Genomic DNA, 26491 nt, shown 5'->3' with positions numbered 1-26491 from the left:
TTTTCATTTGTTTGTTTTCTTACATTTGTTTAGCTCTGTGTGGGCCCCTGGGGATTCAGTCACAGGCTCATGGGGGCCCAGATTAGAAGACCGATAGGGCCATACAGTGAATGGTGGGTGATCTCTTGGGGGTCCTGTGGAAACTCTAAGTAAAGAGGGTGACCATGACCCACAGGTCAAGTGGGGGTTCCTAATTAGCCCCTACTCACCTCCCTTGGACGTCCCCCTGTGGTGGCCTTGTTTCCCACATGTGGGTCTCTGCTGAGAGGGCCTGGGAGTTTGGGGCCATTACGAGTCCCCTGTGGAAGGAGGATGTTGTGCCTCTTCTTGGAAATTTCTGGCATCCAGGATCTCAGCTGCACCTCTGAGATCTGCTTCCCGTCACTTCACTGCTGCTTACCTTAGTTTCTCCCTGAAGAGTCACATTCCTTCACTGGGGCCGGTGTAGAAGGAGCTGGTGAAGGTTCTCTACAGCAGTGGTGGAAAAAAAGTCTCTCATGACCTGACTTAGGCGGAACCCCCCTGTCTCTGGGCTGCAGTTTACCCATCTGTTAAATGTAGTCTCTGCTGTCCCCCTAGGTGGTGTGTATGGGATTTGAGAGCTGTGCAAACAGGAGAGGATGTGCCTACAGACACAGCCTGGGGTAGCGGAGGTAACAGAGACTTCTGTGCTCACAGGCCAGTGGCTTCCTTGGAGGGGTTGGAGGGCTGTGCTTGCAGACTTCCAGAAGGCTGTCTTTGGCTTCAGGCTCACTCACTCTCACCCCCCACCCGCTTCACCTCCTAAGCCCTCTTGGAGCCTCAGCTGTGCTCCTGGGGACAGGCCTTTCCTGCATCTAGGACTTAGCCAGTGACCTAATGTGGCTCCAAAATAGCAACTGGCTGAGAAGGCAAGAAAAAACACCCCCTACCTGAATGCCATCAAGGGGCTAGTTGGAGAGGAAGTAAGTTGGTGTGGGCCGGAGGGGACTCTACGAAGGGACCCAGGGACCCAGGAGCATCGCCATTCTGTGTGAGGCCTGGCAGGCCCTGTGGCACTGCCTGCGGATGTGACTTGCATGCTGACCGCTGACCACGGCCTGTCTGCGCCAGTCCCTGTGCCAAGAGCCCACCCCCTCCTGCACCACCCCCAGGCTGCTCCCACCACAATAGCAAAACACCATGAATGCAGCTGGGATTTGGGCGGTGGGGGGCGGGGGTTGTTGAGGACATGGGGGTAATAGAAGCCCATTGTGCTCCTGGAACCTCAGCTCTGGATGCTGAAGATAAGCCAAGGGTTCTGAGTGGAACACTGGCCCTGGAAGCAGAGAGAGAGATGGCAGACTTCATGTACAAGTGCAGGAGTTGATGTGGATGCTTGTGGGGGCTTGTGGGGGCTCCTCGGCTTCTCAGCTTGTGGTGAGGGTGCCAGGCCAAAGAGGCACAGACACTTTGTGTAGTTTTCGTAAAGGCCTCTGGGTCTAGACTCTGGGCCCTGTGAACCCTGTTTAAACCCCTGATCTGTGGCAACAACTGTATGTCTTTGGAGAGAGATTCCTGAGGCCCTTGGCTGAGCACCATCTCTCTCTCCAGGTACCTAAGGAAGGCCGCTCTTAGAGGGAGTGGGGGCTGGGACGCATGGAGTCTTCCCTGCCAAGAATTTAAATTCACACAAGTATGCGTACTATGGGACTCCTCTTCCATAAAAGTAGTTAACACCTTGTTGAGCATTAGCTCTTGTGCCCCACAGAGGGCTGCCCAGAGCCCCTCTGGAGTAGTTCCTGTGCCCCCTCACGGGGAGATATGGCTGTCCCACTTCAGGTCAGATGCTTAGGGCAGCCATTTTCGTTCCCTCTTTCTCCAGGGACCGATATGACTCGAAATTGTGGCCTTACAGTCAAACGATGCCTTATGGAGGTTGGGGGAAGGGCTTTGGGGTCAAGTGCATTTGGAAAACATAGAATACTGTCCTTCCCTTGGAGACACACAGGAGCTCTAGCACAGCAAAGGCTCTGGGAACAAAACCTGTTAACCGTTCTTTAACCCAACACTTTCCATACCTATTTGACCAGAGCACATTTTTGGCACAGAACACCTGCCAGCGTTCTTCTGAACATCCCCAAGCCCAGAAAACACTCCATTGAGGCAGACCTCTCCCTTGTTGGATAGTTCGAACCCTTAGGAGGCTCTTCCTGGATCTGTGATCAGGGACCCTCCCCAGGTCCCGGCACTGTCTGCTGCAGCACTGAAGATCCCTTCCTCTTTACTGCTCTGGCCTTTACTACTCTGGGAGATTTGAAAACTGCAGCAAAGGTGTCACCAGCTTAGTAGAGAGGCTTCACAATTCTGCACAGACGGGGCTCTTAGAGCCCTTAGAGGAATGACTGTGGGGTCCTGCTTTAAAAGGGCCCCAGGTCTTGACAGTCTTCTGAAGGTTTTGATGTGTCACCTGTGCCCTCCACAGATATAGGTGAGCCAAGGGTCCACCTGAGCAGTGTGGGTGTGTATAATAAAGCCACTTACCTATGCGAAGATGGGAGTTTGCCTCACTGGAGCGAAGAGGGGGCTTCAGGAGCTGAAGGTTGTACCCATCAGCCTTCGTGGTTTATGTGGGGTGGTGGGTGGCAGCCCCACGTGCTGGGAGGAATGGCTGTTCCAGCCTAGCCAGGAACTTGGGAGGATGCTGAAATCCATTTGGCTACTCCTGGGAAGCTGAGCTGTGACTCAGGCAAGGAGGGCCATCATTCGAGGGCCTGACCCTCCCTCCGTCATCTTCAGTTAACTGAGTAGGCCTAGCCTCAGAGGGGAGAACACACCTCAGGGACCTTCTGAGTCAGGTGGGAGGGAGGCAAGCAGCAGCATTAATAATTGCTAATTAGCTGCAGCAGAGGGCCAGGTGTCGTCAGCACTGAGAGGAGGGCCCTGCGGAGAAGATCCTTTAAGATCCTCTCCTCTTAGTGGTGCTTTAATCTTGGCATCTCTTTCTTCAGAGCTTCCATTTTACAGAGGAGAAAACCGAGGCCCGACAAGTCACCCAGAGGTCCAGTGGCACAGCTCCATCTCGTACTCCTCTGTATTCCAACTGCAGTTGTCTCTGTGGTCCGTCCCGCTGGTCTCTAGCTTGACTCTCACCTGGGTCATGCTGGCCGAAACCAGGGGCATTTGTCACGCCTCAGTGCCCCTGAGGTTTTGTCCCTGATCCCGGCCTTTTGAGGAGTGGTAGTATTACTTATGAGTGTTGGGTTTCCTATCATGCCCCTGCTCCACTCCCCAGGAACCCAGCTTGGGTGAGTGAGTCCAAGGAAGGCCTGGCTTGGGAGAGGCAGAGAAGGTGGACGCTGAGCACTTCTTGGTACTTCGGTCTCAGCCTGTGTGCAGCGTCCCCATTGCCTGCATGGGGAAACTAAGGCTCTTCAAGAGGAGGATGAAACAGGGAATCAGTGGCAGAACCAGGGCTCCCGCCTAGGTCTCAGGGTGCTTGATCTGTTGTGCGTGTGTGCACGCACGCATGTGTGTATGGTGGTGGTGTATAGTTTTCTGTGCTCTGGCCGTACGGGTCTATTTGAGGTTTCTGAAAACACGAGGTGGTTCTAACTGCAAAGCATTAGCACTTGCTGTGGCTTCTAACTAAAATGTCCCTCCCTGCCCTTGTACAGCTGGCAGACTCCAGATTTCTTCTTTATGGCACAGGTGGATGCCCCTCTCTGAGAGGCTTTACATGGCTGCTGTGGGGAGCACACCTCCCTCCAGCTGCTTTGTCTCTCCAGCTTCTGTACGTGACGGAAGACTTGTTACAAGCCCCTGGTCAAGCATGTCTTAACAATTGGTCGTGCCAAGTACTGTGCACTAGATGCGTCTGTCTTCATCGCACTGTTGCCAGCGCTCTGAGAGTAGGAATGTTGTCTTCTTCCACTTTGCACTCTTGGCATACAGTGCTTCGTCAGTGCCGGGGACATACCAGGTGCTCCGTTAACATTTGCTCGGTGGATGGTCGACTAGAATTGAACCCTCTCCTCTCTTCCTCCTCTAGACTTACTTAATGACTCCGTGAATGCGCTCCTCCGTCTCTGAGCCTCTTGTTTTATCTCAGCAAGAATGTTTACGGATTGCTTGATTACTTGCAAAGAGGTGACTTGGGAGATGGTGAGACCTTGTCCCTCGCGGTGTCCTCATAGCAGCTTAGGTGTGCTACTGGTTCTTGACCTTCTTTGGTTATGGACCTCTCTGAGAATCTGAAGATAGCTAGAGTTCCTCACCTCACTGCAATGCGCAGAGCACAACATATGTGCCTATGCAGACACATATTTACATAGGATTTTAAGGGGATCATGGCGCCCTCATGTCAACAATGGATCCCATACCAAGGCCCCCTGGTATAGAGGCTGCAGGCCTCAGTGGTGCCCCAGACTGAGTAAATATTAAGGTCCCTTCTGGTCCTCAGATTCTGATTCATGCTTTCTGCTTTAATTCAATGAACACATTCTAGAAGTGAGAGGCAGCCTGGTCCTCAGTGCTTATGCTGTAGCTGGGCAGAGGGCATACATGGCTGTGAAACATGAGGTAAGTGGTACCTGGGCAAGAGCAGGAGGAACTAAGTGGGGAGGGTCTCCCCTGTGTCCTCTCTGCCTTGTCCTGCTGTCACTACTCCTCTTATCTCCTGATCCTTTCCCTGTTTCTCTCACCCTGTTCCCCCTACCAAAAAGAACATGGACTGCTTGTTTAAATTGGAATCTCTTACTGAGCCCTCCCTGTGTTTGGGGAATTGTGTTTTGCGCATCCTGGGTGCATGGGCCTCCAGGAGGCAGTGGTGCCCTTGAAGTTCCTGGGCGAAGGTGCCAGCCCTGCCTCCTTCTTGATGGGTCAGCTTTGGATCATGGAAACAGGAGCACAGCTGGGGTGTGATTGTGGCGAGGGAAACCCTTCTCCCAGTGGCTTCATTTTCCCGTTGGCCATCTCCTTTCCTTGACAACCTCCTCTCCCCAAGCCCAGCCCACATGCACCGCTGCTTGTGTGTCTAGGGTGCTTGTGGATGTTTGATTCTGAGGCTGGAGCCCCAGTAGACCCTAGCAGTAGAAGAAGTGCAGATCCTCTCGAAGAAAGGGTGAAGTCATTTGTGAGAGGAAGGTTTCTTGTCCCAAAGAGAGGAGTGTGGGTGTGTATGTGTATGCATGTGTATATGCATGTGTCTGGGCGTAGGGGGGTACAGGGGTGGCTTTTGTGGATAAGAAAGCAGTTTTCCAGCTGATGAAGGAACCCCCACAGAGCTGGGGACTAGGGTCAGAGAGTTCTCCCTCCAGGCCCATCTCAGCCTGGGGGGGCAGGACTCATCATTTGCTTCTGCCAGGTCTCCTTGGAAGGTGTCCTCTTCATTGCCTCGCCCACTTCCATGTCCTTCCCTGCGGTGCTGCTTGTGTGTCTGCCTGCGTCCCCGCCTGTCTGCTCTGCCCTGGTCTCCTCTCCCTCTAGGCTTCTCAGAAGCTTCTGCCCACCTGCCCTAATTCTGGCCCGCCTCCCTCCCATTGTGTCCTCTTATTGTCCTGGTGGGAAAGAAGAGGAGCACAGCTTGGCAGGTTCAGTCAGCCTTGGAAATCCCTGCCTCTGTACCTCAAATCCCTTAGCAGAATGACCAACCCCGGGCCCGAACCCCTCATATAGCCTAGAGAAGCTGGTGCCTCATCTTGGCAGCGCTGAGGGGCCTGGCAATGTTATGTCACAGGCCTCTGTGCCAAGAAGAGTGGTTCACACCTGGTGTTTTCCTCTAGTTCCCTTCCTAGAGGGGAAGCCAAGCCTTGGAGGCAATGTGGTGGCTGAAACATAACAGGCCAATAGATGTAGGTGAGTATGAATCTCCTCTCAGCCACATGCTGGCTGTGTGACCTTGAGCAAGTTACTCAGCCTCTCTGAGCCTCAGTTTCCAGTTCTATGAAATAGGGCCAATAATGCCAATCTAAATAGTATTCTTGCCAGGTATAAGAGGACTAAGAAGGAGGAAGGATCCTTTCAAGTATATGACACAGTAGGATCATCATAAACATTAGTGTCTTCCCATCTAACTTTTCCCCAACCGCGAAGCCAGAACCTTGGAGAAGTTCCAGCAATGGATAGAAATCTGACACTCTGTCCCCCAGATGTGGCTTGAGGATCCCATACTTCCTGCTAGCTGTTTGGGTCACTGACCCAGGGAGGAAGGACAGGTGGTCTCTTCCCCCAGGCTAGTGATTTGAGCCTTTGACCCACCATATAAGTGGGCTGCCGTCAACCAGTGTCCAGAGCAGCTTAATCTGGGGTGAGAGCACCCTCCGACTTAGTCCACAGGACCTTGGAGACCCCAACCTAAATCCTTCAAAGTGTTAGGGCATCCGTTCCCGTTTCTGTCAAGTGGGGCTTCCAGGCCCCCCCACCTGTGATTACCTGGGCTCAGGACAGTCACAGGTCTGAGGAGCTGCAGAACAGTCTGGGCTGTGGGTGACAAGGGCTGTAGAACTTTTGCCTTCGGAGATATCCAGCCTTGTGGAGACATGAGGGGGCATCACTGTGCAAAAACGTTAGAGAGAGGCTTCAGAGCTCCTTCAGGCAAGGGCAGGGGAGTCACAGGATGACCCCTACAGCACTGAGGGACAAGGCTATGGCAGGAAGGTCTAGGAGGCCCCTGGCGGAGGCTGGGGCTCTGGCCAGTAGGGCCTCAGGAGCACCTGAATCTGTACTTTTCACACTTTCCTGGGGAGCCTGAGGCCTGAGTAAGAGGAAGGGGTGGGTTCAAGGCCCCAGCACTAGTGTTAGAACGAGATCAGGAGCCAGGTCTTGGACGTTTGGATGGACACAGACAGGGCCTCCCGGGGTGGACAGCAAGCGCAGAACTGGCGGGAGAAAAGCAGTTGTTCTGTGGGAGCAGCTCGCGGTGCAGAGTTAGGGACTGGCTGATGAAGGGAACTCCTCCCTGGCCTTGCCCTCCAGCTGCAGATGGCAGGGCCTGGAACAGATGGTACCTTCTGCATGCTGGGCTCCGGGGGTGTCGTTCAATGCCTGGGTGTTGGACCTTAAGAAAGTAGGACCGCAGAGATCATCAAGTTTGCCCTTTCTCCTTGCTCCATTTTATATTTTACATGTGGTAAACCCAAGAGATGAGGCCCCAGTTCAGCAGCCGGAGGGGAGGAAGCTCGGTGTGTCCTGGCCTCGGCTCTGTGCAGTCCCCACAGGCTGTGGAAATAGCGGAGAGGCCGACTCACCTTTCACCTCCATGGGCTGAGCTCCTCGGACTTCTTTGGAGAGGAAACAGCTTGCTGCCCCACCCACTCTTTGCACTCCCGGCAGGCAGCAGGACTCCTGGCCCTTAGGCCTGGCTGTGTGCCCTGGTCTGTGCCCCTGGGCCTCTCTGGGTCTCAGTTTCTCCATCTGTGAGAGTGAGGTTATATTAGCTGACCACTCTCTGTTTTTTTGAGGTCTAACGTAGTGTCATCTTGAATTGGGGCTGGAGCAGCCCTGAGAGACAGGTCTGAGGGCCCTGGAGCTGGGAGAGGCTGTGAGGAGGGGAGCTCTGGCCATACCTCTCTGACTGGGAGCTGCCTGACTGATAGAGGCAAAGCTGTGACCCTCGTGAGGTGTCAAGCTTTGGCTGTCGGAGGCCTCTGGCTGCCCAGGGATACCTGCTGGGCCGCCCGTGGGCAGGGGAGAGTGGCCGCAAGACCGGGGGAGAGGTTTTTCAGGGTATAATTAGTGCACTTTCTGGCACCCACCAAACTTCCCCTTCCTCTTGACAATTTGCTGCCAAAACAGTCCTGATTCCTGTGGACTTGCTTAAATCTTATCCAGAAAAGAAAAAGGAAAGAAAAGGGGGGAAAAAAAGAGAGTTGTTATTTGTGAAATTGCATTTCCCAGCCATGAGGGTGAGTCACACATTTGGAGCTTCAAGTTTCGTGTTTGGATGAACTTTTCTCTAGGAGACTAGGGCCATGCTGTCCTCCCTCAGGCCAGTTGGGGTGGGGAGAGGCCTAGAGTCCAGCTAAGGAGAGACCCTGACCGCTGGAAAGTCCAGGTGCTCCCAAGGCCTGGTGCTGGGCTGGTTGTGTCTGAACTGCTTGGAGGAGCTTTAAAAATGCAGATTCTGACTGGGGGAGGGGGAGATCGTGTTTAATGAGGACAGAACTTCAGCCTGGGATGACAAAAAGTTCTGGAGATAGGTGGTGGTGATGGTTGCATAGCAATGTGAATGTATTCAACACTGTTGAACTGTATACTTAAAAATCGTTAAAATGGTAGATTTTCTATGGTGCATATTTTACCATAATAAAAAGGGCAGATTCCAGGTAGGTCCTCAGTGCCATGTGGCTGCTTTGGTAGGTCTGAGGTGGGGCCTAGGAAACTGTGTTTGTTCAAAAGATTTCCAGGTCACTCAATACAAGTTGGAACATACTTGTACAATCTGTACAATGGGGACAGTGACTCAGGGTTGTGAGCATCAGCTATCTGAATATGTACAGTTTCCAGGGCCTGGGATGTGGTAAATGCTTATCATCATCCAAACCCATTTCCATTGGAACCTTCCCATACCCCTTAAGGTTGTCTAGTATTGGCTCACCCACCTCCAGGAATGGGGGACCCTCTGCCTCTCAGGACGGACAACCTTATCTTGGGCCAACTGAGAGCTAGAGAGTCTCAGTGAATGTGGGTTTGTGCAGTGTCTTCCACTGGTCCTAGATGTCACAGTAGCACTGGGCAGAGATGGCTATTATGAACCCTTGAGCGCCGTGCCCAGTTGCTGGAGGCTGACTGTGTGTTGGGCAGGGGCTGCCCTGGACATGCTGTCTGTGTCTTTCTGACCAGAAACCAGGCTCCATTCAAATCTACATGAGAGGGAACAGGGGTCCAGAGAGGGAGAGGGCTGGCCCAGAGTCACATAGTAGGGTGTCTAGGGAGCCAGGAAGAGTGGGGGCACCCAGATGGTGAGGGCTGTTCCATCTCCCCCAGAGATGGAACAAGGAGCGAGGCTGAGGTACACATGTGTGCGGGATGGGAATTTGTCCTGGTTGCCCAGGGCAGGGGAGGCCCTGCCTCATCACCTGGGGCCAGCTCTTAGCTCACCTCCATTCCCTTCTCACACTGAGGGGATGCAAAAAGGACTGTCACCTTTGGCCCCTGCCTGCCCCATCTTTGTAAGGGAGCCTGAGGCCACTTCCTCTCAGGGGCTCTCCTCCCCCATCAGCCTGGGGACTCCCAAGAGCAAGGCCATGTCTCCATGAGACACATGGCTCCCCTGCTCCCCGAGGCCCTGTAGTTCAGTCCTAGAGTTCTTGGGCACCTGAGCTGGGGCCAGGGGCTGCCCAAGCCCTATGCCCAGGTTTGTCATTGACCCTCCTGAGGAAGCTGCCTCTTTCCAGCCTTGGACTTGCCCCAGGAAAGGGGGCCCATGGCCTCACCGCAAGCCCCACCTTCACTAAATTCCAGTGTGCCTGGCCGCCTGGAGCCCGTGACTCCTATAAATAGAGGCTGTATACACCAGGAGGGGGCCTGGGCCGCGTCTGCTTTGAAGCTAGGCAGACATCTGGTTCCTGTCAACTGAAGGTGGGAGAGGTGAGAGAGGTGGGAGAGGTGGGCCACTTCCTCCCTGAGCTCCCAGAGCGCTGGCTGGGCTGGGCTGAGGGCTCTCTGGGCACAGTCGGCACAGGCCTCGTACCATAGGAGACCAGGCAAAGAGCTGAATTTCAGTCTGCTCTTCTGTACAATGGAAGCGATGCTGGAATCTGATGTTCCTCTTCCTTACAAGTTGGGGAAACTGAGTCAGCTCAGAGATAAGTGACTTGTCTAAGGTCTCTCCACCAGTGAGTGGCAGAGCCGTACATGCAGCAGGTTGCTTTCTACTATACCTTCTTACCTTAGGAAAGAAGAACTAATGACAACAATAATTATCATTATCATCTTCACTATCATCACCATTTACTGAGTAGTTCTTAAGTGCCAAGCAGGTGGTAAGTGCTATACATTTGTGACCTCATGTTAGTCTTAGAGAAACCCTAGGAGGCAGTTATTTCTGCTTTCCAGATGGGACCACTGAGGCCCAGAGTGGTTAACTGACTTGCCCATGAACACACAAGTAGAGTTAGAAGTTGAACTCAAGTCTTGGAGGCAGAGCCCATGGGCAACTGAAGGGTCAGTATGAATTCACTGTGTGTGTGTGTGTGTGTGTGTGCGCGTGTGTGTACGCACGGGTGCACACGTGCACCCATGGAAATTTCCCCGAGGTCATGGCTGCAAATGAGTGTGTCCAGGGCTTCTAGAGCCTTCACAGCCTCTGTCCCCCACAGGCGCTGAGCAGCAGCGTGTACAAGAGTGCCTCACCCTATGGCTCCCTCAACAACATTGCTGATGGCCTCAGCTCCCTCACCGAGCACTTCTCTGACCTGACCCTCACCTCTGAGACCCGGAAGCCCAGCAAGAGGCCCCCGCCCAACTACCTGTGCCACCTGTGCTTCAACAAGGGACACTACATCAAGGACTGCCCCCAGGTAAGGCAGCCTGGCCCAGGCAGGGCTCGCGGGGTCTCTACTGACCTGGGAACCAGCTTCTGTGAGTAGAAGCAGCCTCCGCAAGGCCCCTTCCATGAGTAACTGGCCCTGTGGCCCTCTGGTCTCCACTGTTTTGTCCCCTCTGTTATTTCTGAGGCAAGGCTGGCTGATGTGGATGGGGCAGAGGACCCAGCTTGGGCCTGCACTAGGTAGGCAGCAATTTGGGAGGGGGACCCCAAAATGAGGTTCTGGGGTTCCAAGTCCCCACCAGTCTTGTGGACAGGGTGGGTCCTGTTATGGTGGAGCGGGATGGGGGCCAGCAACCTCCTCACAGCTCTCCTGAGACCCTGTCTCCTCACACTCACAGGGAAGGAATGCAGGCTCTGGGCCAGGAATCCAGATGTGTACCCCCTCCTCCAGACCCTACCTCTGCCTCCTCTGCAGCAGGCTTCCTCCTCAGCCTGCTGCCTACGAGGGAGGAGGGGGCTTGCCCCGACTTTGTGCCCCCGTGCTGGGTCTGGGTAAAGGTGCTGTGGGGCCGGGGTGGGAAGGACCAGGAGATCGAAGGTGTGGGGTGTAGTCCCCAGCTCTCACCCAACGCTTGGCCGTGACAGGGCAGGGCTACTGGGGCAGACCCCACTCACAAGTTGACCCCTGGCTCTCTGACAGACATAGCTTTGGAATCCTGGGGAGAGAGCTTAACAGTTGTTTTAAATACGGTATGAAATTATCAGTGATTTTTTCCCCCTATTATGTTTTCATATTTTCCAATGTTTTTATGATGTGGTACTACTTTTATTTTATATATGTAATGGAAATGGAATCCTGGAAACTCAGAAAATCCATGTAGTCTCACCCTCCAGATGTTGGAAGCTGAGGGCATGGCTGGGTGGGGCTGGGTCCCTCCAGGACCAGCAGGAGGCCGAGATGTGCTTGTTGCTCACCACTCCCCTCAGAAATGGCCATGCCATGCTTTATCCTTGCCACTTAAAGGACAGCCAGGCACAGCCACATCGGCATTCCTGGGAGCTTGTCAGAAATGTAGACTCTCAGGCCTTCCCCAGCACTGCATTTCAGTAAGACACCCCCACCCCTGCCCCATGATTCATATACACCAGTGATCTTGGCCACCCACAACCTCTGGACGAGCGAGGCCCACCCTGGACCCTGGCTAGTGGGAGCTGACCGACTGCTGGCTGTTCTCCAGTGGCCCTGTCTACCCCTCAGTATGCAGTAAGCAGCGGCTCTTGGCATGGGGAGCTCCCAGCAGAAGGTGAGGTCCTACACCCAGGGGCTCTGGATAGGATGAGGGGCAAACAGGCAGCTAAGGATCTGATTGGTCCTCAGGGACGTGTCCATGGCCCACCGAGTCAGCAGCCCCTTGTGCCCTCCCCAGCTGTGTCTCCAGCACAGGGGCTCTCTGCTCTCGGTCATTCATAGCAGCACCTCAAAAACTCACGCCCTCCCTCTCCTGCCTGCAGCCTGTGAAGCGGGCACAGCAGGACTTAGCCCCAGTGAAGGAGGAGATACACTGTGCTAAGTGCTCTCCAAGCATTATTTCATTCAGTGCTCACAACTACTCAGTGTGTAAAGTGTTCTCCTTGGCCTCATGTTATGCGATGCTTTGTGTGACTCAAAAACTCCCATGAGATCATCGAACTGGTCAGTGGAGGAGGTGGGATTTTAACCCCTGCAGGCAGGTGACACTCAGACACCAACAGGGGCTCTCAGGGCTCCAAGGAGGTAAGGAGGTCTGTTCATCATGGTGGGCTGGCAGCCTGGGAAAGCTTCTAGGAGCGGGGCTTGAGTGGGGCTGCAGGTTGATAGGAGAAGGGTTGCAATGCTTCCCTTGCTTGGCGCGACTGGTATCCAAGGGCAATGGCTGGTGAGCCAGAGGCAGAGGGATGCGAAGGGGTGTGTGAGTGTGTGTTTGTAAGTGTGTGAGCACTCACTGTCCTCTCTCCAGACAAGGCCAGAGCTTTTCTAATGTGGGAGCGAGGGTCCCTGACCTCAGTGCCTCTTGCTTTCCAGCTCAGGGCTACCCCTAGTTCTTCCTTTAAGGGAACAGTGTGCTCATTTATTGTGATGGGGGCTCACTTATTGCGGCTTCTTAACTCTCTGACAAAAGTGGGAGTAATAGCCCTATTTTACAGAAGAAGAAACCGAGTCTGCGAGGTCTTGGACGTCAGTCCTCTTTGTCTCCCTGAGCATCCATGCCACTCCACGTGAGACCTCCATGGCGTGTGGCGCCTCAGTTTCCCCCTTGAACTGGTAGAGGCCCTCTTCTCTAGCCTGATTCTATCTGGGGTTCCAAGGATCTTCTTCACAGAACAGAAGGTGGGAGGGCAGAGGCTTGCCTCATCAGTTTCGTCATCTGTAAGATGAAGCTAATGAGGACACTAACTCATGGGATTGTTGTGGGGGTTCAATGAAATGCATGGAAAGTGCTTAGCACACAGTACCTGGTACACAGTGGGTGCTCAATAAATGTTCACTAGCATTATTTTTTTCTCCCTTGCGTCACAATGGGGAGTGCACCCAGCTGGCAAGGTACTAGATATTTTGGCAGGCTGGCATTTACTTGGGTGCTCCCCACCCCTCACCTGCCCATAAGCCCAGGGGCAGTGCTGGGCTAGATTCATCTCTGTACCCCTCACTGTCTGACCCCCGTGCCAAGAGACCACACATAGCAGGTGCTTAGTGCGAGTCTTCCGGAATGAAAGGACAGGCTTTTATAAGCCATGGAATCCTTTGTTTCAAAGGAAATATTATGAAGAGCTCAGCAGATATATTTAAAAGCTTGTTTTGGTAACAGTTTTAATGAGATACAATTCACATACCACATAATTTACCCATTTGAAATGTACGATTTAATGATTTTTAGTATACCCACAGAGCAAGGTACTAGATATTTTGGTAACTATCACCACAACTAGTTATAGAACATTTTTGTCACCTCAAAAAGAAACGTTATACCCGTTCGCCGTCACCGCCTGATCCCGTCGCTACCGACCGTGAATCTACCGTCTGTCTCTATAGATTTGCCTCTTCTGGATACTATATAAATAGAATTATATAATATGTGGTCTTTTGTTACTAGATTCTTTTGCTCAGCATATTGTTCTCAAGGTTCATCCGTGTAGTAGCAGTTATCAGTTCCATGATTTAGGAAATGTTCCATCCTGTTCTATTTTCTGGAAGAGTTTGGGAAGAATTAATATTAATTCTTCTTTAGATGTTTGGTAGATTCATCTGTGAAGCCATCTGACCTTGGGCTTTCTTTTGTGGGTAGATTTTTTGTAATTATTACTAATTGAAACTCTTATTATAGGTCTATTTAGATTTTCTGTTTCTTCTTGAGTCAGTTTCTGTAGTTTGTGTCTTTCTAGGAATTTGTCCATTTCATCTGTGTTGTCTAATTTATTGGTATACAGTTGTTTATAATATTCTATTATAATCCTTTTAATCACTGTAAGGTTGGTGTAATTTCTCCCCTTTCATTTCTGATTCTTGTAATTTGAGTCTTCTCTCTTTTTTTCCCCTGGTCAGTCTAGCTAAAGTTTTGTCAATTTTGCTGAATTTTTCAGAAGAACCAACTTTTGTTTTAGTTAATTTCTTCCATTTCATTACTTTCCACTCTAGTCTTTTAAAAAATTGTGGCAAAATACACGTATACAACATAAAATTTACCATCCTAACTCTTTTTAAGTGTGCAGTTCAGTGGCGTTAAGCACATTCACATTGTGCCACCATCATCACCATCCATCTGTAGAACTTTTTTTATCTCGCAAAACTGCAACTCTGTACCCATTAAACAATAACTCCCTTTGTTTCCCTCCCTCAGCCCCTGGCAACCACCATTCTATTTTCTGTCTCTATGAATTTCACTACTCTAGGAACCTCAAATAAGTGGAATCATACAGTATTTGTCCTTTTGTAACTGCCTTATTTCACTTAGCATAATGTCCCCAAGGTTCATTCATGTTGTAGCACGTGACAGGATTTCCTTCCTTTTTTAAAAAAGAGTGAATACTATTCCTGTGTGTGTGTGTGTGTGTCCACATTTTATTTACCCATTTATCCATCAATGGACAACTGGATTGCTTCCACCTTTAGCTATTGTGAATAATGCTGCAATGAACATGTGTGGACAAATATTTCTTTGAGTCGTCGCTTGCAAGTTTTTTCACTCTAATCTTCATTATTTCCTTCCTTCAGCTTGCTTTGAGTTTAGTTTTCTCTTCTTTTTCTAGTTTCTTGAGGTGGAAGGTTAGATTACTGGTTTTACGTCTTCCTTTTTAAATGTACAGCACATCCTTAAATAACGTCGTTTCATCCACATTGCTCATTATAACATTGATGAGATGTCATTGGAACTTAATTCCTGTTTATATCAATTTGCCTATGGTAAAATTGGTTTCATTAAATGTTGTTTCACTTAAAATTGTAGAACCTATCAATGACGTTGAGGACACTAACGAATCATACAGTATTTGACGTACATATGACGTAATCATACATATGACGTTAAGTGAGGACTTATTGCAGATGTTTACAACTATACATTTTCCTCTGAGCTGAATCCCACAAGTTTTGGTATGTATGTTGTATCTTCATTTTCATTTATCACAGGGTATTTTCTGATTTCCCTTGTGATTTTTTTTCCCTTGACCCACTGGTTATTTAAGAGTGTGCTTGCTGTTTAATATCCACATATTTGTGAGTTTCTCAAATATCTTTTTGTAATTGTTTCTAGTTTTATTCTATTTTGGTCACAGAACATGCTTTGTATTATTTCAATGCTTCTAACTTTGTTGTAGTTTGCTTCATAGCCTAGCATTTGGGCTATACTGGAGAATGGTTCATACACTGAAGAATGTAATCTGCTGTTGTTGGATAGAATGTTCTATAGATGTCTGTTAGGTCTAGGCAGTTTATAATGTTGTTCATGTCTTCTGTCTCCTTGTTGATGTTCTGCCTCGTTCTTCTATCCATTACTGTAAGTAGAGGTATTGAAATCTCTATTATTGTTTACTTGACTTCTTTTTCTTCAATTCTGTCAGTTTTTGCTGCATGTATTTTGGTGCTCTGTTATTAGCTACATCTATGTTTATATTTCCCTGATTGATCCTTTTATTGTTATAAAATGTCCCTTTTTGTTTCTAGTAACATTTTTTTTTGTGTTTTACAGTCTATTTTGTCTGATATTAGTGTAGCCAGCTTTTTTATGGTTGCTATTTACGTGACAGATCTTTTCCATCCTTTTATTTTCAATCTATTTAACTTTTTGAATCTGTCTCCTGTAGATAGCATACACATGGATCTTGGTTTACTTTTTATCCATTCTGACAATCCTTGCCTTTTGTTTGGATTGTTTAATCCATTCACATTATTGATAATGCTATTGTTAATTCTATATTGATACATGCTATTATTGATATAGTTGGATTTAGGTCTGTCACTTTATTTTTTATTTTCTAAATTACTCATGTTTTTTTCTGTTCTTCTATTCCTCCTTTACTGTTTCCTTTTGCATAAATGATCATTTTTAATGTAATGTTTTAATCTCTTTAATTATTTTTTTCACTATTTTTTTAAAGCTACTTCCTTAATGGTTGCTCTGGGGCTTATTTTATAAAATCTTAGCATAATCTGCTTCAGATTTATATGAACTCAACTCCAGTGAGATATAGGAATATTACTCCTATATAGGTTTATTCTCTTTTCCTGTTTTTATAGTATTATTATTATACATAGTACATCTATTTATGTTATAAAGTCAGCAGTACTTGTTACAGCTATTACTTTATATAATTGTATGTGTTTTAAGGTAGCTGAAAGAAGAAAGGAAAGCAATTATATGTCTATAGCTTTTGTCAGATTAGCCTTATTTCCCATTTATTGTTCTCTTCATTTGTTGCTATGGATTCAAGTTACCACCTGGAATCATTTCCTTAGCCCAAGACAGATTTGCTCCTACCTGCCTCCTTTGTGCTGTTATTGGCAAAAATATATTATGTTTCTATGTGTTATAAGACAGTATAATTATGTGCATACTGTTTTATGCAGTTGCTTTTTAAATAAGCTTAGAGATGAAAGGAAAATAAATATTCATTTATACTGCCTTTTACAATAACATAATCACCTTATCAGTGCTCCTTTTTTGTGTGCGTGTGTGTATTTGCATTACTTTTTGTGGTTACTTGCTTTCAGCCAGAGGAACTTCCTTTAGTATTTTTGAAAGGTTGGTGTGCTAGCAATGAATTCTTTATTTTCGTTTATCTAGGAATGTCTTTAGCTCACTTTCATTTTTAAAAGATAGCTTTGCTGGGTATAGAATTCTTGGCTGACAGGCTTTTTTTTTCTTCTTTGAGCATATTGAATATGTGCCCTTTGGTCTCCATTGTTTCTGATGAGAAGCCGGTTGTTAATATTATTGGAATTCCATTGTAATTGATGTGTCATTTTTCTTTTGCTACTCTCAAGATTTTCTCCTTGTTTTAGCTTTCAGCAGTTTTACGATGATGTGTCCATTTGTAAGTATTTTCCTATTTATCCTACTTGGAGTCTCTTGAGCTGCTTGGATGTGTTGATCAAAGTTTTTCATCAGATTTGGGAAATTTTCAGCCATTATTTCTTCAAATATTTTTTCTTCAAATATTATTTCATTATTTAATTATTTCTTCAAATATTTTTTTTTTTGCTCTCTTCTCCTCTCCTGTGGAATGATTTTTTAAATGGTCGAAGTGCTTTTAAAATCTTAAATGGTTTAACTGGGAGTAGAATGTGGAAAACCCTAAGTCAGCCCTGCTTAGCTCCTGAAACTGCCCGTGCAGTCCCACAGCTCTGAGGAAGGCAGCAGTGAAAGTGGGGGTAAACCATTCCCTGCCAATGCCCAGGTGGTAGGACACAGGAACCAGGGGTGGAAACCTGTTCTTTTCCAACATTAAGGGTAGGATAGAGGTGTCCAGAGCTCAATTCGTCACACTGATGGGGCTTCTCACAGGTCCCTGGGGCAGTGTGCGGGGGATTGGGCTGTGCAGGAAGACTGGGAGATCCTGAAGCAGAGATGGAAGGTGCTGGAGACCAGTTTCCAATTTTGTCAAAGGGCAGCCTCTGTTTGTGGGGTGAGGCTGTGCCTGGACTGAGTCCATCTCCATTAATGTCAGCACTGGCTAGGGAGCCAAGAATGTCTACTATTCAATTTTTGAAAAACCTGCCTCTACTGCTGTCACCACACTGTGTCAGTTCAAGGGTAGTAGTAATATTAACAACAATAATAGTAGTTTCTAAGCATTGAGTGTACTACTAAGCTTAGCATGTGATATTCATTAGCTCATTTAATTCTCTCAAAACCTCTATCAGTCAATTGCCAGATGATAAAACTGAGGCCCAGAGAAGTTCAGTGACTTGCCTAAAGTCACAGGGCTAGTGAACATCAAAGTTGGAATTAGAACTTGGATCTTCCTGATTCCAGAGTCCATGTTTTTCAAATTAGGTTCTACTCTCTGCCTAAGCATTTATTTTTTAAAGGGTTTCTGGAAGTAAAGAGGGACAAGCACAATGTGGGCCAAGGCCATATCAGGCCTGGTCTGGCCAAGTCTGTGTGTCCAGTAAATTCCACCACTGGTCCAGCCCCAAGGTGTCTGCTGTCCTAGTTGAGTCAAGGAGGCCAGGGGTGGGTTGGAGCCGCCAGCTCTGGTAGCTGCAGAAATCCCAGATGGCTGTAGGAGAATCTTGGTTGCTCTCTGTTGGGCCTACCTGGCACGTCACCTGGGCATCTCATCTTGGCCTCTACACCAATGGGGCCAGACCATGAAGACCTGAGCAGCAGCGTCTTGCTCTGAGCCAGCTGCACTTGCCTTCATGAGTATGTGTGTTTGTGGGGGCTTGGCTCAGTGTCATATCTGTGCTCAGGACACCTCGTTTGTCTAGGACGGAGCCAGGCCCAAGACTCACTGCCATCACCCAACCCTTGCTGTGCTCCTATTGTGTGCCAGGCCTTTGCTAGATAAGACTCTACCCCTGTCCTCAGTGGGATAGACAGAAACACTGTTGGCTGCTCAGGGTGATCAGGGCGATGTTTGAGGTTTGCAGTGAGGGACCAGCTCTGCCTGGGCTTCATGGGAGGCCTCAGGGAAGAGGAGTCTGAGCCTGGGGTGGGGAAGGCTTCCAAGCAAGTGTGGATGTCATGGGAGTATGCTTTCCGAGAATCGCCGGCCCTTGGCAACAGCTGGCGCTCTGGGTGCCTGAGGGGAGGAGTGGGAGGTGTGGCCGCAGCAGGTGGTGAAGGGCCTGTGTGCCAGGCTGTACAAACTTGGACTTTATCTGGAGGGCAGGGAGAAGCCATCCAAAGGTTTTAGGTGACATGCTTGGATTGGCATTTTGAAAGATCACACTGGTGGCAGGTTGGAGGCCGGGCTGGAGGAGGCAAGATTGTGGACGAAACCAGTCCAGGAACGTGGATAGATGATACGACCAGATACAGGGCAAGGGTGAGCAAAGGTGGGAAGCGAGGGGACAAATTCTGGACACTGGGAATGTAGCGTCTGTGGGACTGGTGAGCAGGCAGCTGAAGGGGAGAGGGATAAGGGCTACCAGCTTTCTGAGGTGGTCACCTGGGCAAGTGGGGTGGCACTAACTGCGATACAAATATGCTTGCCTGAAATGATAGGCTCTCTTTCATTTATTCATTCAGCAAATAGTTACTGAACTCCTACTATGTGCCAAGCGCATTTGAGGGTGCCACAGTGAACAAGCCATGAAAGGTCCCCACTCTCTTGGGGCTTACCTTCTAGTTGGTGAAGTCAGACAATACGCGCAAAGCAATAAGAAAATGAGGTATCAGCCAGCAAGAACTGCTCTGCAGAATGGGAGTGTTTTGATAGAGAACACCAGACCAACTTCTCCAGGAGAAACAGCAGGTCTGTGATTCTTTTAGGGGCCCACAAAAATGTTTTCCTTTTTACTTATTTTAAAGCCAGAAGGGAAAAATGAATATAATAATAATGAATAGATAATAATGAACCCAGCCTGGATAATATTTGTCTTTACCAATGCAGTCGTAAAATGTCATTTTTAACAACTTTTTATGGAAGAAGGGGCCCACAGGAGGTGTACTGTGACGCTGAAGAGTATCTGCGAGCTGCTTTAGACTGGATGCTCCTGTGGATCTCTCTGATGATAGGGTGTGAAAACTCCCGATATCATCCTCCCTCTTAAGCTTAGACAAGGTTCAGGGTCCACGTGCGAATACTGTGGACCCTAATGTTAGTGAAGGGACAGCTGGTTGAGATCAAAGGGAACAACTTCCAATTTATAACACACAGACCAGAACTGAAGTTCCAGTTCTACTATTACCTGCTGTGCAACCTTGGACAAGTCACTTAACCTTTCTGAGCTACCTTTCCTCATCTCCAAAATGTATCTGTGATTTGGGGTCAATGCAGGGCTCCCTGCCCTCATGACATACTCAGCACCTTTGTTGGACTGGAGACTGGGGTGCAGATGGGGCCAGTACATTCAGGACCTGGCGTCCTGTCCCTAAGCCCTCTGTCCACTCCCATGGTGGTCAGGCCCAGCCACACCCAGCCTGGCAGCCACCCATCAGGCACTGAGCTGAGAGCAGAAATTCTATAAGCCCTCAGCCTCCACCACTCCCAAGACATTCTTAATAGGGCTGGTTACTCCTTTGAGGGAGGTCTGAGGGGCGTTGTCACCTGTGCCTGCATGTCCAGCTGAGGACGGGGCTCTGTGAGGGGCTTGGGCTCTGTGAGGGGTCTGGGGAGGGCCTGAGCACAGGGGAGCTGCCATTCCTGAGTCAGCATGCCCAGGGCTGCTAATGAAATCCAGATGTCAGACAGAAAACAATCATCACCCCCACCCATCTGGCAGCTCAAGTTTCTTGGAGATTGCAAAAGAAGAAGAAAAATAGAGCAGAGAGAGAATCGAATCCTAGAACAGCTGAAACCTTAGAGGCAGGATGTAAATAGTTTCAGGGTCCTGCCGGGGGGAGGAGCAGGAGGCAAGGGGAAAGCAGAGCCTGGACCAGGCCCCCTTCTCTCCGCCCCTGGTTACAGCAGCATACTGGACCTCAGTTCTTGCACCTCTCCCTAGGTCAGAGCAGGGGTCCCTGTGGGGTGTTCTAAGACGGCAGGGAAGGCCAAGGCCACCAGCCCATGTCTGACCCCTGCCTGGGGTTTCTAACCCTCCCTTCTGGTGCTGACCTCACTGCAGGCCTGGGTTTCCTCTGGGGCTGGAGTGGCTGGAGCCTGGGCAGGGGGACTGAGGGTACGCAGGATTTCCCCTGCAGAACCTCGGGCCCAGGACCATTGCTTAGCTCAGACCCATCAATATACCAGTGGGAAACCAGGTTTTCTCATAGCACAAGACCAGGCCTACAAGTTATGAAAGAGCAATAAAGGGAGGGAGGGAAGGATGTGGGGGAAGGATGGGAAAGAAGGAGGGAGGGAGGAAGGGGGAAGAGAAGAAGGAAGAAAGGGATGGAGGGAGGGAGGACAAACGTCATGATATAATTCCATTGACGGAGTGTTGGGCCCAGGGTTGGTGGTCTGCACATGTGCATGGCAGGCGTCATTGCAAAGGCTTCCTCGGGAACCTGGGGCAGGCTCACTGGCCGAGGGGCCCAGGCTGCGATGTGCCAGTGGTTGGCACAGAACCTGAAATTTCGTGAGTGCTCAGAGAACCTTACCTGAGATGGGTGTCGCTGGGGATGGTGTGGTGACTGCTGGTGTTGGGGAAACCCCCAAACCAAGTGTTATGACCTCTTCTGAGGCCCTCTCCTGTGTCATGGTGGTTCCAAGCATGGCCCCTGAAGGCAGCCCTCTTGGGTTCAACACCTGGCTTTGCCTCGGACCAGCTGGGGACCTTTGGGAAAATTCCATGTCTCTAGGCCTCAGTTTCCTCTTCTATAAGTTGAAGGTAATAAAAGCCTATCTCATGGGAAGTTGTGAGGGTAAGTGAGTTGTTTTATCAGAAGTGCTGAACAGAGAGCTTGGTACCTCATACACCCCCTAAGTGTTAGCTGCTGTAGCTGCGTTAACGACTATCATTATTATTATGCCTCAGCTTGGCTGGTTTGAGAAGTTCCAGAGGTCTAAGAAAGTGCTTCAAGGCGGTGGGGATCATCAGAGGCAGCTGTAGTCCTCCCATCTCACCCTCAGCCTATCGGGATGGGCTACTGGGAGGCTGTGTGACAAGGCTGTGCTTTCTCAGGAGCCTTTGGATGGGGACATAGGCAGCCTCTGATGACTTTGGGTCACCTAGGTTGGCTTGAACGAGAAGGCAGGGACTGAGCCAGAGGCTCTGCTCAGCCCAGGACGAGTGCACCGGGAGGGGCACGATAGGGCATGGCTAGAAGGTACCCAGAGCCACCTGTGGGCTGTCAGCTCCCCTCTGGCCAGGCAAAGGGATGGATCGCCAAATGCTCACCCTGGCACAGACAAGTGGAAGCAGCTGCAGGGGGGATGGAGGGGCGGGGCACAGGGCATGGGGGCTCATGGGGCAGCAACTTGTACATCCTTCCTGCTGTCTCAGGCTGGCAGGAAAGAGTCCCAGAGGGCCAGTTTCACATCCTTAGCTGTCAGTTCTCCTTTTAAATGGACCACAGATGGTGATTTAGGGCCCTCACCTCCCCATATTTAGTGGAGCCCCTAGGACTCTCACTGTATCAGTCCTTCTCAATCCTCTACCCCTGGGCCCTGAGGGACAGGGATGTTGGCAAAGCCTGGGAGCCAGGACCCAGCCCTGGTCCTTTGAGCACCTGCAGGTTTCCGTGGATGGAGAGCTGAAGTAGAGCAGTTGCATTCTTCGGCTGAATAGCTGCTTGGTGTCACCTCCTCCTGGCAGCCTTCTTTGATTGCACCTGTCCTTCAAGCTCAAAAGGATTGCCCTCCTCTGAATCCTGGAAGGACCCCATTCACTCACTCACTCAACACCCCCTGCCCATGGTCTTCTGTAGGCCACACTCTTGACCTGAACCTCTTATATGGCTTGTTTTGCCCTGGAGTAGCTCGGGGCAGTCTTCGGGCCCCGTGGAAAGTTCTGGCTGGGTCATGTCTTGCTCCCCTCAACCTCTGTGAGGCTGTGATAGTACAGAGCAGCCGAGTCTCACTGAGCTGGACTCAGACCTCACTTTTGCCGTGTTCCAGCTGTGGGACCTGGTGCATGTTGCACGATGTCACCCCGGCATGTGAAATGGGCTCGCCCCCTTGTTGGGTGTTTGTGGGAAATGTGTGGGCAAAGCGGCTGATTCAGTGCTTGGCGTTCCATAGTGTCCAGTAAGTGGCAGCTCTTGGTCGTGTACTTGTCAGGTTGCTGGGCCTCCCCAAACCTTAGCTCCCTCATTTGTAAGGGAAGGCCCTGGAGCTTGGCTTTACGGGCTTGGGATGTGGTCATGCGACGCACGGGGATTGACGCCTCCTCTTTCCTTGTCCCTGCCCTCCCCCAGCCAGGCTGCTTGCCCTCACACACAGGTGCACACATGCACCTTCATGTACACACATGCACCTGGGGCTCTTCAGGCTCCAAGCCTTTGCTCATGCCATCTCCCAAGCCTTCAGTGCCTTTCCCTAATTGCTTCCCTCCTTAGCCCCCGTCAGTGCTCAGCCTGAACCCCTCCCTCCCTCGGGATACCTTCCTCAGCCATCCCAGGCCCACAGGCTCTCCTCTCTGAACCCTGCTGTTCAGGACCAGCACCCAAGACCGAGTTCTAAGGCCTACAACGGCTTCTCACTTCTCCCACCTCTCCATGTAGTTCCTGGAGGACGGGAGATGCCCCTTCGTTGTGTGGGCTCCACTCTGCTTTGCCCCGGTCCTGGAGTGTGGCCCCAGCTGTTTGCCATGTGAGTCCTGCTAAGCTTTGTCATACCCCGGGACTTTGCCATGCTGTGCCCTTGGCTCTCATTTTCTCCGTTTCCTCCAAGCCCAGCCCAAACGCACTCTCCCCAGAGCAGTGTCCCTTGTGCCCTCTGTGTCCCTGGCCTTGCTCCTACACTGACCTGCTGAGCCCTGCCGAGCCTGGGGCTGGTCCTGGCACAACCCTCTCGCCTACTTCCAAGTGACCTGTCCCAGGTAGGGTCTGTGTTCACAGAGCTGGCAGAGGGGGCACGGGCTTTGAGGTCAGAAGACACAGGCCTGCTCCTCAGTAGCTGTTCAACCTTGGCAAAGTCCACCCTGCCCTTGAGCCCCCATACTCCTGAACGCAGGAAGCAGGGTCAGCTGTGAAGCCCATCTGTCAGGGCCTCTGTGAGAGCCAGAGGCTATCGGCAGGCAAATGCACTATAAAAACTGGAAAGTTGTGCTAGTGCTCCATTGCCCCGTGAGCAGTGAAGCTCAGGCCCCGCATCCAGCAGGCACTCACAAAATGTTTGCTGAAATGGCTACATGGGAGTGAGTGAGGGTTTTGGGCTTCCAGGTGGGTGTGAGCCAGAGGGCTGCCATAGCCCATGCCCTCGTCTGCAGGGGGCTGGGGCGGGGGGATCTTGCAAACATATTTATGATGGTAGTGGTTTCCCTTCCCATCCGTCTGGGGTGGCCCTCAGGGATGGGAATGGAGCCTCCACTGGGTTCCTCTTGCACCCTGTGGCTTTGTCTGGGGTGAGAGGTAGCCTAGCCTCTGGGTTTGAGGACTTGGCACCACGGACCTGGCCTGCCTTTAAGAGTTAGGCTCCCCTCCCCCACAGGTCCCCCCATTCTAAGATTTAGGCTGGAGAGAAATCAGGCCACAGATGCAGGGAAGGAACACCCATGGAGTGGGGTGGGGAAGCTGGAGAAATGAGACCTTCCTCGTGTCTGGTCTCCATCTCATGATCTCATTGGATTGTCACTCTAGCCTGAGCCTAGTCTGCAATCCATCTGCCCACCTTCTCTCTATTCATCTCTCCCTCCCTTCCATCCTACCTTTCTTTTGTAACAAAGTAGTACAGAGAGGTTAAGTAACTTGCCGGTAGACACACAGCTGGTCAATTACCCCAGGGCCCAGCTTTTCCCATAGCCCCTCTCTGCCCAGGAGGACAGAGCCATCCATTAGGATATGCTGCACCTGCTGTGCTCAGGCCCAGGCAGAAATTAGGCTGCAGGAGAAAGTGTGCCCCCTGCCTTTTCTCCCCACCTTGTATCCTGGCACTTCCCTGGCTTTGGCTAGGGAGGGAAGCTTTGTGCAGGAGCCCAGTGTCTCTCATCCCATGGGTTGGGGTGATGGTGAGGAGGGGGCTGTCCCCAAGGCAGTAAGTATGATGACAAGGGGTAAAAGTTGACAGAAGCCCAAGCTCTGCTCCCCCCCCCCCGCCTTGCTGGGGTGCATGAAGCTCAAACAGAGCTGTGCACCCCCTCCTTCCACAAGCCTTCTGAGCTCTCCCATCTATCAGTCACTGTCTTCTGAAAAAAACCCTTTACTCAACCAGCTCAGTATTTGGTATTCTCTTTTGACTATGATTTATGGGGTGGGGCCAGGAAGTCCATGAAATCACTAGCACAGTACCTGGCACATATTGAGTGCTCAGCTATTGTGAGCTATTGCTGCTGCTTTGCTGCTGTAGCCCTCATGTCTGCATGGCACCTGCAGCAGAGCAGGGGCCGTCATATGGAGAAGGTATTAACACTTGCAAGGAGTGTTCGCCATATCGCAGGCGCTACTCTAAGCACTTTACATGTATTGACTCATCTAATCCTCACAATAGCCCTCTGTGTACTCCCATTATCCCTATTGCACAGAGGAGGAAACTGAGGCACAGAGAGGGTAAATGACTTGCCCAGGGTCACACAGCTCAGATGCAGTCCCAGGCAGTCTTGCTTCAGAGTCCATGACGTCATAAATACAGAGGGTGCCAAAAAAAATGTATACACATTTAAAAAAAAAACACCATGAAAATTATAATAATATATACTGATAACAAAAGACGAATACTAGTCATGTGTATACATTTGTTTGGCTCCTCTGGTATATGAAGGAGGAAGGAAGAAACGAACAAGACTAAACTGGAGGCCGGCCCGGTGGCTCAGGCGGTTAGAGCTCCGTGCTCCTAACTCCGAAGGCTGCCGGTTCGATTCCCACATGGGCCAGTGGATGGCTGTTAGTTGGAGCGCGTCCTCTCAACCACAAGGTTGCCGGTTTCGACTCCCGCAAGGGATGGTGGGCTGTGCCCCCTGCAACTAGCAATGGCAATTAGACCTGGAGCTGAGCTGCGCCCTCCTCAACTAAGATTGAAAGGACAACAACTTGACTTGGGGAAAAAAAGGCCTGGAAGTGCACACTGTTCCCCAATAAAGTCCTGTTCCCCTTCCCCAATAATAATAAAAAAAAAGACTGGGATGTGGGAAAGGAAAGGAAGGCAGGGAGCTGATGTTGGCTGAGGACTCTCTATGTGCCCGGGACCATGCTGAGTCCTTGAACATCATCATGTCCTCAGAGACATCAAGGAATTCCCCTAGGCTCACACAGGAGCCGAGGGCATGGCTAGGATTTGCGCCTAGTGAGACTGTCTCCACAGCCTAGCTGATTCCTAACTGTCCGTTCCGCTAACTCAGCCCTGGGAGTCAGATCAGGAGCCAGCAGAGTTCAGCAGGGTCCGCTGGAGATGCCCAGGAGGCCTCGGGGCAGAGGAACTGACCTCTACCTTCAGGGAGGCAGGACAGGGAGGCACTGAGTGAGGCCGCTCATTGCCACGGAGTGGGAGTTTAGAGGACGGAGTGTAGCCAGTGAGTGACTTTGAACTTTTCTAAGGCCACACAGCAAGCTAGTGACAGTGAGGACCCCCTGGCTTATGACTCGTCATGCATGGGAACTTTCTGCTTCACGGGCCTCCCTGGAGGCTGGATATTGACCTTGATGACCTTTATAGTGCCCCTCCATTCCCCCTTTGAAACAACCTGCAGGGCTTTGAGCATTGGGTGGCAGGAAGGGAGGGGCTGGCTTTGGGAGCCTAGCAGCCTTCAGGTGTCTCTCTGTCCCAAGGCCACTGGGAACACCCTTGGAGCAGGGGGGCTCAGAGGCA

The 26491-nt window shown here is 50.5% G+C and overlaps 1 protein-coding gene across 1 annotated transcript in view; it reads left to right on the top strand.

Annotated features, from left to right (window-relative positions):
- ZCCHC24 (zinc finger CCHC-type containing 24) overlaps positions 1 to 26491 on the top strand; it is a 60553-nt gene that overhangs the window by 1921 nt on the left and 32141 nt on the right. The window contains exon 2 of the mRNA XM_081074874.1: positions 10278 to 10478. Within this exon, the coding sequence (XP_080931000.1) occupies positions 10278 to 10478 (201 nt within the window). The remainder of the gene's footprint in view (positions 1 to 10277; positions 10479 to 26491) is intronic.

The sequence above is a fragment of the Rhinolophus hipposideros genome (assembly GCF_964194185.1).
Source record: "Rhinolophus hipposideros genome assembly, chromosome: 15".
In the NCBI taxonomy this organism is placed as follows: Eukaryota; Metazoa; Chordata; class Mammalia; order Chiroptera; family Rhinolophidae; genus Rhinolophus; species Rhinolophus hipposideros.
This window is presented reverse-complemented; position numbering and strand designations above follow the sequence as displayed.